The 15,267-nt window shown below is 39.1% G+C and overlaps 1 protein-coding gene across 1 annotated transcript; it reads left to right on the top strand.

Annotated features, from left to right (window-relative positions):
- The first annotated feature begins 380 nt into the window (after window positions 1-380).
- On the top strand, window positions 381-6,601 carry IL7 (interleukin 7). Its single transcript, XM_009958773.2, has 5 exons — window positions 381-474; window positions 698-840; window positions 3,920-4,006; window positions 4,813-4,965; window positions 6,438-6,601. Exons 1-5 carry the CDS (start codon window positions 381-383, stop codon window positions 6,570-6,572), a joined length of 612 nt encoding a protein of 203 aa, XP_009957075.2. The 3' UTR covers window positions 6,573-6,601.
- Window positions 6,602-15,267: the final 8,666 nt, after the last annotated feature.

Below are 15,267 nucleotides of genomic sequence, written 5' to 3'. Positions count from 1 at the left end.
TCTTATTTTTCTGGTTGTCATGCAAGGACAAAAGACCAGGGATCTGAGCAAAGCCAGATGGTCCACTGAAGGGAGAAACAAAGTGAGGAACAGCGAGATTTGCTCCAAAAGATTGAGGGACAGCGAGATTTGCTCCAAAAGATTGCAAGAAATCTTGCAGAGAAGGTTGCGTGGCTGTTAGTATGGATTCGTACATTTGGTCAGCCTGAAAATGTGTTTAAACACACTTTTGACGTAAAGGCATGTTCATGGGCATTTGTAGAATTTATCATATGAAAAATGGACAATTAGGGTGAGATTCAGCTGCAGATTAAGACACTTGAATGTCTGTTTGACTAAGACACTTGTCTACATATATACGTGGTGGTTATGGTCCAGTTATGATCAATGGAGAGACCTCGCCAAGGCTCGCAGCGAAGCCTGGCAATGAATTCAGCCCCAGCAGACACCAAGTGGCTGGTCGGCTCCATAGCTGTAGGCTCCTAACCATGCAGGCTAAGTCATCTGTGAGGATGAGAGAGTTTAGACACCCAACTAGCGTCTTAATCTGGAGTTTAATCCTTCCTTCAAGGTACAAGTCATTTCGTTGTACGAAGATCCCGTTTGAACTATTTTAGCAGATTGCAGAATGTATTTGTTAATACAGATACGCTCGATGGCGTTTCATATGTACTTAACTGCTCTTGTTGAAATCCAGCCTTTTTTAGATCTATCTTTCGGGTTCTGCCACTGCTCCTTGTTATGTCTCCGGTGAATTCATCCAGTTGTGCAATGGGAAACAAAACAACTGAAATCCATGAGAAGTATAAGAATATACTAAGCCACGACATCGACGAGCTGGTAGGTAATAGCTCTTGGCCTTTCAAAAAGTGTTGATTATTTTCAGATGATAGCAAATAATAATGATAAAAAGGCTCTAATGTTAGCATACAATAAAAGACCAATTTAAAATCACCCGCTATCCTGGAATGGTGGCTTTATTTGAGGGAGTGCAACAACTCAGTCTCTCTAAGAACCTCTGAAATCTGTGGGTGCTGCCTATTTGCATGTACAAACACTGATACAGTTATTTGTGCCTGTGCACTGTGTAGTTAGACACATGTACCATTTAGCCCTAAATAGTGTAATACATTACATTAGAATGTACTCTTTTCTGAAGTAATTTCGTTACTACTTCTGTTTATATCTCCTTATCAAGATAAGAAAGCATTACACAACCTGTAATTTGTTCTACTAATTGTAGACTTCTTGACTCAAGTTTTATGTTGCCCATTGAATAAAAATGCAGAGAGGCACAAAATTCAGACAACAATAAATGTGCCTTTGTATTTTACCTATTAATATATCTTGTTTAGCCAACAAAGAATCAACTTTTCTAGATGGCAGCAGAGAAAAGCTTAACTTTCTGAGCTGTAAATCTCCTCCGTTATGGCTTTATCAGCCAGATTTATTACAGCTTTGTGAAATAGTATCATAACAGTTTACCGGTCCATGCTCAAAACCTACCTTCCAAGCCTTCATCGTGAATTATTAACAACTAAATTCATGTGTCGAGAACAGTTTCATGGGAGAAAACACTTTCCATAGTTGGATTAGCAGACATTTCTACAAAAATGTGGTGTTTTTTTTTTCTGACAGTTTGTCACTAAATGAGAGCTTTCCATGTTGTTGCAGTCTTAAATCAAGATCTATTGGCATGAAATACAAGTGATATACAGTGCTTTTCCAAGGGTGAAATCAGGAGCTGTTGTATTTCTTCACACTTAGTCACCACCACTCTTCAGAGCATGATGCCAGTGGTTTCCAGCCTTTCTCTACCAACACACATCAGCCCTCATCTGGAATCACAATGCCTTTAGGGTCAGGGAACAATGGTGTAATCGTCAACAACATTCTGATCATGTTGTGTTTGTTGAGGTGATCAAGAGAGAAAGGTAGTTCTCCATAAATAAATGACCTTGTCCTGAACAAGGCACCAAAGTTGGAGAAAATATTCATGGCCGTATTAGAGCAGATAAGTAGCCCTTTTAGTTTGTCATCTTTTTTCTGTCAAAGTGTTAAAATATGCCCTCTCGGTGAGCAGTTGTAAGGTAGCTGACCTATAAGAGAAAACAATATGACCGGAATAATAGCCTCTGGGAGGCAGGTCCTGCTGTCTTCCTCTGATGGAAAGCCATGAGACACATCCCAGCTCTGCTCAAGGCTGGGGAAGCTGGTGGGTGGCTGGGGCTGGAGGTGGCAATGCCTTGCCACTGCCCAATTGCAGGATCAAGCTTGATGCACTCAGTGCCCAGGGTGTCGTCAAGGATTTGAATGGAGCAATGCTGTTCTTCAGAGCGATAGAGTGAGCTTTTTAAGAGACTGTGGGAACTAAAACTGTTATCCAATTAAATAAATTAAAAAATAAATAAAACCTTAATGAATTAATGTGTGTGAGGTAATAGAAACATACTGAACTCTGAAGCTTTTACTTCCTAGAACAGGCATGCACAAGCAACTACTGTGCAAGTTTCTTCATCTTCCTGTCTTTATTTTTCACAGTTTAAGAGAGATTCTTTTGTCTTGTATGTAAAATAATCTTGTCAGTATAACTCAACAGCAGATATTACAGACAGTGCTGTTCAAGTGACAGCAACTGCCCACTGCTCCTGCAATTGCAGAGCCAAAGTCAACAGCTTTCAGTCCCTCAGCCTGATGTGTGGAGGGAGTTATGGAGAGGACTAGTGGGTTATGTACTAGACCTTTATAAGTTAACTTGATTTTCACTAATGCCTCTTCGGAGGTCAGGATTTCCCTTAGGTTGCTTTAGCCGCAGCCAACAAACTGCCTTCAGAAATGCTTGTTGTAGGTTATACTAAAGATAACTTGAGGGACTCACTGAGAATGGGTGATACAGGCTGAAGAAGAAAGCAAAGATATTTTGTTGAGTTGCATTCAGTTGTCATCTCAATGACAGGATGAAAGTAGAAGGAAAAAAACCACTCCAGAGATAAAGCATTGATAAAAGATTATGGTCACACAAAGGGAGCAAGTGATACTGCTTAGGACATCTTCTGTTAGTGCACATGCAAAGTGAGTGCTACAATCTGTTTAGATGCCTGGGGCATGTATTTATTGAGACAAACATTGACAAACACTGTATTTGGTGTCTGTGTTAGATTTAAGTTCTTTTGTATGTTTTAAAATGCCAAAGAATCAAGTAATTCTATAGAATATGAAGGTTTAAAATTAATAGATTTGTGTCCAGTTCTGGCTCTCCAGTATGAGGGAAATATGGAGCTACTGGAGAGAGTCCAGCAAAGGGCCATCAAGATGATGAAGGGACTGGAGCATCTCTCGAACGAGGAGAGGCTGAGAGAGTTGGGACTGTTCAGCCTGGAGAAGAGAAGACTCGGGGTGATCCCATCCACGTGCAGAAACACCTGAAGGGAGGGTGCAAAGAGGACAGAGCTGGGCTCTTTTCAGTGGTGCCCATGACAGGACCGGAGGCAATGGGCACACAGTGAAACACAGGAGGTTCCCTCTGAACATCAGGAAACACCTTTTCACCATGAGGGTGACCGAGCACTGGCACAGGCTGCCATGGGAGGCGGCGGAGTCTCCGTCCTTGGAGATACTCAAAGCCACCTGAACGTGGTCCTGGGCAGCCTGCTCTAGGTTGCCCTGCTTGAGCAGGGGGGTTGGACCAGATGAGCTCCAGAGGTCCCTTCCTACTTCAGCCATTCTGTGATTCTGTGAATACCTTTAGCAATTGTAGCTGGATGGGGGTTTTCTTTGCCTGCTTGAAAGCTCAGAATTGTACACTGACCGTGCTACTCCTGAGGAGGTGCTACAGAACGATTCAAGGTTGACATCACCAGCTCTTGGATCACTTGATTAAAATTACTGCCATGTTTAAACATAACGTGCTATTTTACAGGTAAATATGTCTGCAGAGTATCGTGACAGGTGCTGCAAGAATAAAAACCCTGAAAATGTCAAAGTGTTTTTCTGCAATGATACTCAGGTAAAATTTAAATTCTCAGAATTTACAAACTCAAGTGGGTTCTTTGTACAGTCTAGTCCCTGAATAACATATTGGGATGGAGAGTGAGTGGTATTACCTTTTAATAGTCAAATCATGATATTCAGGGTTGTTCATTTTTCCGAATTTGAAATCATGCAATTTGTGAAGTAAATTGATATTTTTAAAATTAAAATATTAAGCAATTCCATACCCAAGAAATGCACTTTTTCCCCCCTGCTATAAAGATTCTTATATGTTTTTATATGTTATTACTATTTTCAATATTCAAAATAGTACAGAAAACTTGCTTTATTTTGCCAGTGGAAGTAAACAGAAAAATTTTCCAACATCTGTTTTCGTTTTTCTACAGAACATGATATTAGCTAAGCTTTTCACTTCAGATGCGAAAGCTTTAAAAGTAATAGTTTGGGCAGATCTTGTATGACAGAAAGCACAATTGTCAGCTGTTGCCGCTAATTCTACAATGACTTGATAAAAGGACTGACTCCAAGAATCACTCACTGTTTTCCTAACTGCATCAGCTGATTTCATTATAGCTGTGATTTCTCCCTAACATCCCTGCGCTGTTATTGTTATTACTACTACAAATTGATATTTCAAATATTTGAAGGGATGGCAGGTAGATCAGATTAGTCATGTGTTTTATTGAAAAAGATTGGCACTATGAAAGCAAAAGAAACTAATGGTAACTGATGGAGCTTTTTTTAAAAAAAAAAGACAAACCAACATAAAGAATCAATGGTGCAGAGATTTTTCATGATCTATTTTTGTTACTCTCTTTACAGGAAATAGAATCACTGCAGAGTATGGCATGCAACATGCTCAGATTCTTTCATAAGCAAAAAATCAGCAAAGACTTTAGATGGAAAGCAGCATTAGTCTCATGTAGGACGTTGCAGGTTCTACAGTGCAAATGTGAAAGACATAAAAAAGAAAAGGTGAGTGGCAGTGATGGTCTAAGTTTATTGTCAGTATGTGACTTATTCCTTAGAACTCTCCAACACAGACTGTCCTACCTACCTCTCAAAGGTACAACTGTCACGCACATGTTATATGCATGATGAATTTTGCTCCGTATAGCGTATGTCTTGTAATAGACATTAAGCCCAGTGCAAAGACAATGTAAGACAATGATCTGGAAGTCTGTAGTGAAGATACATACTCTGGTTCAGTACTGAAATACCTGAGTTAATTCTTTGGTAAAAGACAAAAACCACACTCATGTGAAGAAGACCTTTAACTTCTCTAGTGTATAAAACCATAGATGTTATTTCTCATTGGGGTTCTACCCTAAGATGAATGTTTCATTTGGTTTGTCTCAACAATTAGTGGGAGTTTATCTCCTTTCCGTAATCCCTTTGATCTTTATTTTAAGCACAGTATCTCAGACTCGATAAGAACAGTTAGATACGAAAATATTTGCTTTTTGAGTCATTGGTGGAATCTGCTCTTTGGTGCTTCACTGAAATCTAGCGCAATGATCTACAGACTACCCTAGCAAAGGAACAGTGCTCTTGTAAGTGTGGCTCACAGTTACCTGTTGAACACAAAAATATTGACCAACATCAAAAAGACTCCCCATAGGCACCAAAGGATAGAATTCTCTATGATTTGCTTAAGTAGTTGGATTGAAAGCTGCATTTAACGCATTCTTTTTCTCTTTGAAATGGAGAAACTCTTCTAATCTAGGACCAGATCTTCAAAGTAGTGTTCGTGTCTGTATCTTGCTTAGCCACCTGTGGTGAAGCCAACATTTGCCTTACCGTAAACAGTATCCCAGTTAAGTCACAGCAGTAGAGTGTCACCCTAGAAACTCCTGGCTAACCTCATGGATTCATGACAAATTACTTTAATCGGTCTAAATAAAAAAGTAATTTGTCATGAACAGTCATTGAATGTGGACAAGAACCACGGCCTTCTTGTCTCTGGGTGAGATCCTGAGTGTTAGGCCACAGCACCAACCCCTGGGAACAGGTCTCTCCTGTGTCCGCCAGTCTCAAGGTACCACATATGTAGTCTCATCCTTTGAAAGTTTGGCTCACCATTTCATTGGCTTTATTTTTCCAGTCCTTCAAATCACAGAGGATCAATTTTAAGCCCCTGCCAGAGGACGTACGTGTTATCTGTTGCAGACGCTAGTTTCAGCCGTCCCAGTCTGCAGTGCGTTAGAGCCGTGTTCTCCCAGTCTGGTGGGCAGGGGTGGCAGCAGGGCTGTGCTGGGAGCGCAGACACCAGAGTGATGCAGGCCATGTCCCAGCACGGCATGGTTTGTGAGCGGCCCAGCTTTCTGTCTTAATTACCATATAAGGTACCTCCATTATTTGTTGAGATGGAGTGGAATCGGTTTGTTTTAAAAGACGTCTATATGAAAAGCGCTTCTCAATTAACAGTCCAAACTGTGCTTTTTCAGGTTTGCACACAGGTGAATACACATAATAAAGAAGAAAGCAAAAACAAATGTAACCAAGAATTTTGTGAACTGAAAGAAAATATATGTAGCCTTAGATCCTGCTGGAATAAATTCGAAAAAATAATTTCCAGGTGATTCCAGGAGAATCCTGCTCTTCTCTTGCAAAGTGGCATTACTTGGTATCTTTGCATTTTATATGCATCCTTCAAGTAACTCTGCTCACTTAGATGAACACTTTATGCCAGAATTCTGATGGAAAGCTACTGTACCTTGTTCCTGGAGATGGAATAAACAGAAACGACTAAACCGAGCTGCTCGAGTCCAAGAAGCAGAAATAAAAGACCAGCGTTTGAAACAAAGAACTCTGCAGAAGGCTGTGTCCCACCTTTGTGCTCTGGAAACTACTTTGAATTTTTCTGATTTTCTGAGTGATACCATCCTATGAAAGCAATCTTCTTACAGGTCTACTGCCATTTATAAAACCGTCTTAAAAGCTGTAGGTGAAGAAAACAGTACGGGAGAGTAGCTGGTTTCTTTATATAAAGTGCATCAAGGACTGAAAGGAACAATTTACTAAAGCAGCAGCTGATTTTGGGTCCGTTCTGCTGATGCAGTAATGTTTCCAGCGTGGGTATCTAATGGGTCTGCAAACTGATTTAGGTTTGGAAAACCAAGGAAAAGGTTAACTTTTTGAAAGGAAGGGTACTGATCTTGGAGACACGGAGCACACTTCTGTTGGCTGAAGTAGAAGCAATACAGTGAGACGACGGAAGGCAAAAAAAGAAGCCCGAATGTAAGTTTGTTCAGCTGACTGGAAACAGCGCTAGCCTTACGTATCTGGTTATCCTCAAGGTAGCTGCAGGAGGAGCTAAAATTTCTTGCCTTCAGATTGTGATTTCTTATATGCAATAATTTTACATAACGTGTTTAACATGTTAGACAAACGTGACTTAAAATGTATGAATGTTTTCAGAGAATAATATATTGGCATTTAACTAATGAAGTGTTCATATTTAATTTTGGATAAATACAAGTATTTTTATAACTCTTTTGCAGTTTCTTACTTTGATATTATAACTCCTTTGATAATAAAATTTGTCTTCGGTAGAATTGGGCTGTTGACTTTTTGGGTGTCGTTACTCCTTTTTTCAGCTTTTTTTTTCACAGCTAGTCATTAAAAGCACAGCTGGTAATGTAACCTCCAGTTGCTTGGCACTTGCCATTAGGAAAATACCTATTCCTTAGTTGCCTATAACCAGGCCAGTTCAGGCATACATTTCCATATCAGGTATCCACCTTGGACTAAATACTTTGGGAAATCTTTAGTTAAGTCAGGCTGTTGTTTCCTAGTTCACAGTAAGGTGAACTATCGGTGCTAAAGAAATTTTCTGTGGAACTACTCTGAAAAAATATTGGTATTCAGAACAAAGATCTGAAAAAACAGTGGGATGTGCTTCAAAGAACTCTACAGATCTTTGACTGGAAGAAGATCGCCGTCCTGAATCCCTGAAACCCGATGTGCCCTAACGGTGAGGGAGGAGGTAAAGAGCAGAGCAAACACAGGGTTATGCTTTCCTGGAATACACCCCCTCCCACCCCCCATCTATTTATGGTAGAGAGACTTCTTGAAGTAAGAGTAGTATCTTTGTAAGACTGTGATTGAGACTTGCACGTATTCTTTTTAGCTCTGGGTGCGAGAGATTGCAACTTGAACACCAAACACTGAAAAAACCCACCAACCAAACCCAACCCATAACTCACTTAAGTAATAGGAAAGGGAAACAGTTTCCCAATACCATACTGCAAATAAGAGAATGTAACCACTATTGTACGGACTTCTCTGGAAATCCCTTCTGCTGAAAGAAGTCCCAGGAGTCTTGAGAATTACATTTGTCTCTGAGACCGAGTAGCAGCTGCTTTTTTTTTTTTTTTTTTTTTTTAAATTCAGGAGCAGTTGAAGGCCAAGATTCATTTCCCAATAACCACATGGTACACATAGTAAGGAAAGGTCAGTGGGAATGAAAAGAAAAGTACACAGATGCGGTATTAGCTAGTACAAAATGGAAGTTCAGTCAGCTTAAATGATTTCAGCAGCAGCCCACAACTTACATCTTGAGGCAAATCAAGCGGTTTCAGGCTTATCCTGGGGAAAAGACTGAGGTTAGATCCAGAGCAGAAACTTACATTGAGAGATTATGATTTTTTTTTTTTTTTCCCCTGATTGCTTCCCTTAATATCCTGCCTGCCTAATTCTTGCTGCCAAATTTCCTGAGTCACCGCTTACGTGCAAAGACGAATGGCTGAACGTAGTGATTTGTGCTCTTTGATTTGTTCCTCCCATTTGAGAACTTTCTCCAGTCCCTCCCGAAATTACAAATGTGACAACAATAAACTGCTCTGCAGGAATGGGCGAAGGGATGAAAACATTGCAGGGTATCACCACGCCTGCCTCCCTGTCACTTCCAGTTATGTATTTACATAGTTCTTTGGAATAGGAGTCTGTCAAAACCATGATTTAGAAATACATGGCACTCACGGGAAGGTGCCAAGGGAAAGCAACATAGGTATTTAAATTAGTAAAAAGAATTTTAGCAATGTTGTTGCAAGGGATTATGAAAAAGCAGAAAGGGGCAACTAATCGCTGTGAGCAAGATAATGCTGCACATTTCTAACGGCAAGAGCTTTGTGGTTTATAAGGAGAAGGAAGAAGTTCTGGTGTTTAGGAGGCCAGATCAAGGAAGGCCACTGGAAGAGAATGTTCCAATCTCACGCTACACCATCAAACAGCTGTTTAGAGCTGTAGTTCTTTAGCTAAAGATGCAGGAGTAAACCTCTCCGGGCTGGTTATGTGTTTCCTTCCAGTTCAATCTCTTCAGCCTTGTGCTGAGCAAAAGAGATGTTAGCTTCAAGACAGGTTTCATTCAGCAGCTACTTAGGTTTTTGTTGGTTTTGTTTTGTTTTTGGTGTTGTTTGTTTTTGTTTTTTTCTCCTGCTACCCGATGGGAATGGTTCATGGTGAACTCAAATAAAGAGGAAGCCAGCATAAGGAATATCATGGAATGTCAGCAATGACAAGAGATTTTGCAGACTCTTAGCATATAAATGAACTTCATCCGGCATGAAGGGAAAATGTATCTGCCTTTCTCTGAAGAGGGTGTGGTGAAGTAAAGAGAGCCCAGTAGGAGGAACTTTACCCTAAAAAGAGGAAAGAAAAGAGGAAATTGTCTCTACTCATCTGTATTAGCAAAAAAAAAAAATCAGGAACCCAAACCCTTATTACGATTTCTGCTCACATACATGAACTTTACAGGAAAAATACAACTTCTGCTTTTTTTCCTGCTTTATCATTTCATCAACCAAACAGTGCTCTAACCTCACGAAGGAGAAAACCCAGATCAAGCTTAGGTCATATACCTTATAGCCTTCTTAAAAAAAAAGAAAAAGAAAAAAGAACAATTTACTATAGGTGTCACAGTGATAGGCTCCATACAAACGAAACTCCATATAGTTGGGAAAAAGAAGATACGGAGTTAACTTTCTATAAACAGATAACACTGATTTAAATATCTGGTATAGAGTATTTTTCAAGGTCACTAAGGAACCCAAATGTCAATTAAAAAATGCTATCCTTTGAAACGAGTAACACAGTGGTTCTCTCCCAACCACTAGCAGAAGATAGTGGACAGATCTCACATCAGGTCTGGTGTACTTGAGACCAAAGATATCACAATATTCAGAAGCTGAAACGATGTTACCTATCCCTATGCTATTTTACTGAAGACAATTTCATATTTGGCTACAAAAACGTGTGCATCACAAAGTTTTATTGGCATATTTGCTTTATTGTTAACAAGTGGTAAATTAGCATTAGGTGGTGATTTACATTTATTAATTAAAACAGAACTGAGACTTTAAAATATACGTATTATATCAAATAAGACGCAAAGAAACCCAGAAATTCTGAAAAAAACCACTGGGCGGTCATAAATGCAAATATTCAATGTACTGAGGGGCAAGGCAAACAATAAATGCAATGCTGACAAAATTAGTCACCTCAAACACATGAATGAACACTTCATTTAAAAACGTGGAACAACAATAAATAAACTTATGAAGAGTCATACTAAGTATCATAAGAAGGATGAACATCAAGAGTCAGAGCAATCATCTAAAGTAGGTATTGTAACAGTCGGAGAACACTCAGCACTTTACAGATCAGACCCAAATCCATTAACACTTCTGCCAGAAATCCAATTACTACAGTAAACCATCTACTACTGCTTTGAACTTGAGTTCAATATTCAGCTATATTAAACTGAATATTTGATTTGCTGACTCAAAAGCTAACATTCACATTGGAGAAATATGAATTCTCTACTGATTATTTTTGTAAAGAAGAAACAGTAATTAAGAAAAAATCCAAATGAGCTGTTTTCTGGCAACATGAAACAGAATGGGACAAAGTAAGATCCTCCAGAAATGTGTACTCTGGAATGACATAACAAAAAACCACACAAAACCCCACCGAACAGGTATGCAAGAGTAATCTCTTGTATTATGAATACTGGAAAGAAAATACCAACCAATTAACTGCTGAACACAGCTAGAGAATCTTTTACCTAACATTTCTTCCAACAACACAATCAGGTAACTCAAACCTTACTCAGCAAGTTGGAAAAAAACACAACAAAACACAGCAACAAAACCATCACAAGTTGGAATGACCTGTACTTGAAAGGCAATAAAACTATTTTCACCAGAGTCACCAAAACCAATTTCACCAAAGATGAAAATTCTACCCTGCCGTATATAACCCATGTAATTATTCCTAGCTTAGTCAAACTGAAAAGAATTAAAGTTGCAAAAAGTGCTCTTACAAAACAGAAATGTCAGCCAAGATTAAATGAAAACTTGTAACAAGTTTGTTCTTTGCACATATACAACAAGGTCGACATGACGGAAATCAGCACTTCTGAAGAACTTTGCAATACATAGATAACGCCATTCCATGGCGTGCCCATGACGCTTGAAGATGGCGTCAGGTCTTCAAACATGTTTTGAAGCCCCAGGCTGTGCCGCTGGTTGCCGCCGCACCCAGAGCTCCATGGAAAGCTCCCCCCTGTGCCAGAGCCCTGCCGCCCCTCGGCCCAGGCTTTCCAAAGCCACCCCACGGGCTTAATGACTCCTTGGGTCTCTTTAGCAAATTTAAAATACTACGCCCAATGTTCATTTCATAGGTACAAGCTGAAATGGTGGTAAAGCACCTCTCCATGCCCACTGCCCTGGAGTGGTGTGTAAGACTGAGGGTGTCATTACCTACACCACCATACACTGAAGTTGCTGTATATTTAAGGATTCCAGTTCTGACACTACCTCGGGTGTGAGTACCATGCACAAACCTGCGTAAGACACACCACATAAAGATTAAGCCTTATGCTATATTGTTTTCACTACTCAAGCTGCTATTTTTCATAACTCCGTTGCACTTGTATCAGCAGAATTCCAATGATCCTGCACTCCCTTCTGGCACAGGGATGGCCCCTGTATGGCAGATATTCCCAAAAGCAGAATGGGAATGCAAACACCCTCAGGCCAGACCTCAAACCCAGCCTTCTCCCCGCTTCTTTATATGGAATTTTACCTTTGATTTTTTTTTTTTCTTTCCTTTTTTTAATTGAATGGCAGAACCTTAGTAAGCACATCAGGCAGATACAGCAGCAGACAGTAAAATAAAGTCTGCCATAAGGTCAGACATTGGTATCGAAATCATTAAAACAATCACATCACTAAATTTCACTTTAAATGGACAGTAACTACATTAGTCTACTGGCTGAGGCTTCACAGCCCTCCTCAGCATTCGGTCCTGTTTTGTATCAACTCTGCTTTACTGAAACAACTTTTTACATTTGTATAACTTCTCACAAAATACATGTGTGCTCATACGCGCACCCTCCTATGCACACACAGAGAGTGGAAAGCCAGATGCTAAATGAAGTAATCGCATCAACCTAATTTTACACAAGAACTCTAAGGAATTTGGCTTTTAAGCTAAATAGCTGTCAATAAGGTATCCAGAGGATGACAGTAGCTAAGTTTAGACTCATCAGTGAAGTGCATCAGCAGTGCGTAGTTCTTCTAGGGGTTTTATCTTCACAATAATCAATATTTTGGTTCTTGAGACATTTTGGAACACTCCCCTTTCAGTATGTATATCCATGTTTTTTCCTCCCATGAAAACCAAGGCATAAGGCAGTGGGAAAGGCTAGGGCAAGAGAGTTTGGACCTAGGTCATTAATAAATTAAATTCAGGAACTTCCTGACACATGTAATGTACCTAAAGATTCAAAATTCAGAGTCCATCTCCCTTAACAGTTTATTTTTTCTTTAAATATTCAGTTCTGCAGGGTCATTATGGAAACTAATCTATTATTTCCTAACAAATGTTCCTTTGAGACAGAATTACAGCAATCTGTGCTGGTAACCTGTGTAATGCAGTCTACAGTCTGCACCAGCAGAGATTTTAGGAACCCATGCCACTCAGTAACAAAACCAGCTGATAAAAGTGGAAACATATTAGGCCTCTGATAGTCTCACTATACAGTAGTAAACTGCATAGTCAATTATATTTTCATTGCCTGCTTATATTTATTGTAGATTCAAACACATACACATTATCCAATGTTACTATCAACAGTAATTTATGTTTCACTAGACCTTCTTGTAAGGCCAAATTAAAAGTTCAGGAAATCTTTTTAAAATTCTTCTTTCATTTCAGGTTAATCCCTTATCTAGTCCTTGCTAGAAATCATAGATGTGTCAATGAAGTAAATGACATGTCACTTGAATGATGTACTAAATGGTGTAATGGAAGCAAAGAGGTACACAAACAGCTAAAAAAAGCAGAAATTATGGTAACTGTATGTGGATTGATTTGAAACTAGGAAACCTGCCACCTACAATTCAAAGGACAAACAGTCACTATGTTGTTTCTACAGTTACAGCAATCCTGGGGAACCCAGAAGGGATTTATTTCCTTACTAAACTTTCCCTTTGTAGAAAGCATTCTCAGTGAACGGTAAAATGCGTTTTTCCAGCAGAAAGAAGAATGGGAACTTCATCAAGTCAAAGGCATTGATTCCTTAGTAGATTCACTAACTGATCAAACCTATTCTGGACTTGTATCTTTGTTGACAGACGCTCAGCTTGTAGTAATTCAGCCTGCAGGCCTCCATGGCCCAAGTCCAGGGCAAATTTTCTAAAGCAGGCTTATCTATGCAAAGGATACAGGATTCCAATTTTTCCAAGTGCAGATACGAACGTGCCAAAATATGGATACTAGAACCTAAACTAGCTAGAAAATAATTTGGCTAAGATTTGTCAGTTCTATTATTACCAGTCATCCATCCTACCGCGCCCAGTAGCCAGCTTACGCAAATTATAATGAAACAAGCCTACACTGGATGAAGGACAATTTCTAAAAATAATTTTGTATAAAAATTGTAAGACAATTCCACACCATTGAACTAACCCTAAAGCATCAATAGTTTAGTCTCTTAAACTTCTCAACTTCCAAGCCTGGTACCTGCTTTGGAGATGCTTTTCTTCAATCATGCTTTCTTCAAAATTGGCCTCACTGATGGTAATCACAAGTTTTGAGAATTCAAACAATGACCATAATACTATCATGGAACACTACATTATATTTTGCATAAGCTGCAAAGAAATTATATGAATTGATACTAATGGTGTTTGTGAGCTGACAGTAAGCATTTCTGACAAAAAGAGTGTATTTATTGTGGGAAAGGCACAATTAAGTTTTTTCAGATTGTCCTTTCATGCATAACAAAGATGGTGCCGGTACTTCAAAGCAAAACTTCACAAAACAAATGACTACATTCAGATACGACTTAAGTGTTTTGGCTTGTGAATGATCCTGTGTAATTTACTAAAAAAAAAAAAAAGAAACAACAACTTCCAGGGCCTGACCTTTCTTCCCAATGAATTAAGGTGAAGCCTATTACTAACTTCAAGAGGCTGCTGTTCAGAGCCCAAGAACACACAAAATGGAAAAAACCACATAAGGTGTTAACATATAAAGCTATGGAGCACAGTCACTCCATTATGCACTCATATGGAAGCTGTGCTATCTGCACAAGAATAAGAATAAAAACCAGTCACTACTTATGTCAAGTTCTGCTGCTCTAATAACATACATTTTTATGAATTTTTTTTTTTTTTTGTATTGGATAGATCAAGAAGGCTGTTTTTGAAGTAAGAGTTCAACATTTAGGTAGGATAAAAGCACAGGCTTTGACTCGCCTTCAGGAAATGAGGGGAGAGAAAAAAGGAGCAGGACCTTTGGAAACCTTTAAAGACAAAAAGCACAAAACTTAAATATGCTAGCGACAGTGGAGCACAGGAGGAGGAAGACAAATATTTCTGAACAAAAGGAACTTAAAATGATGATACCATATTTGTCCTTATAAATACATAAAAATATTCATATGTTCTTATTGGAAAACAGAACATGGAAAGACACACAAAAAAATCTTGCTTTTCTTCTTATATGTGAACAGAATTCTCAGGTAGTTTTTCGGCTTTGTTTAAAAAAATCCTGGGAAGTAACTGCCAAGTCCAATTAGGATAATAAAGAGTTGAAAGGGATCCAGACTTTTTGCACCTTTAACTAGGAATTTGTAAGGAGTTGCTCATGTTGTTTTCACTTGGAATACAGCATCCAAGTTACTGTCACATATGAAGGAAAACCCCCACAGAGAAACTTTTGAAACCCAAGCTCTTCATGGCTAGTTCCCTGTGGGTAAGTATTACC

The sequence above is a fragment of the Leptosomus discolor genome, chromosome 5, assembly GCF_034619465.1.
Source record: "Leptosomus discolor isolate bLepDis1 chromosome 5, bLepDis1.hap2, whole genome shotgun sequence".
Classification (NCBI taxonomy): Eukaryota; Metazoa; Chordata; class Aves; order Leptosomiformes; family Leptosomidae; genus Leptosomus; species Leptosomus discolor.
The sequence above is the reverse complement of the archived record's forward strand: the minus strand, read 5'-3'. Positions and strand labels throughout refer to the sequence as shown.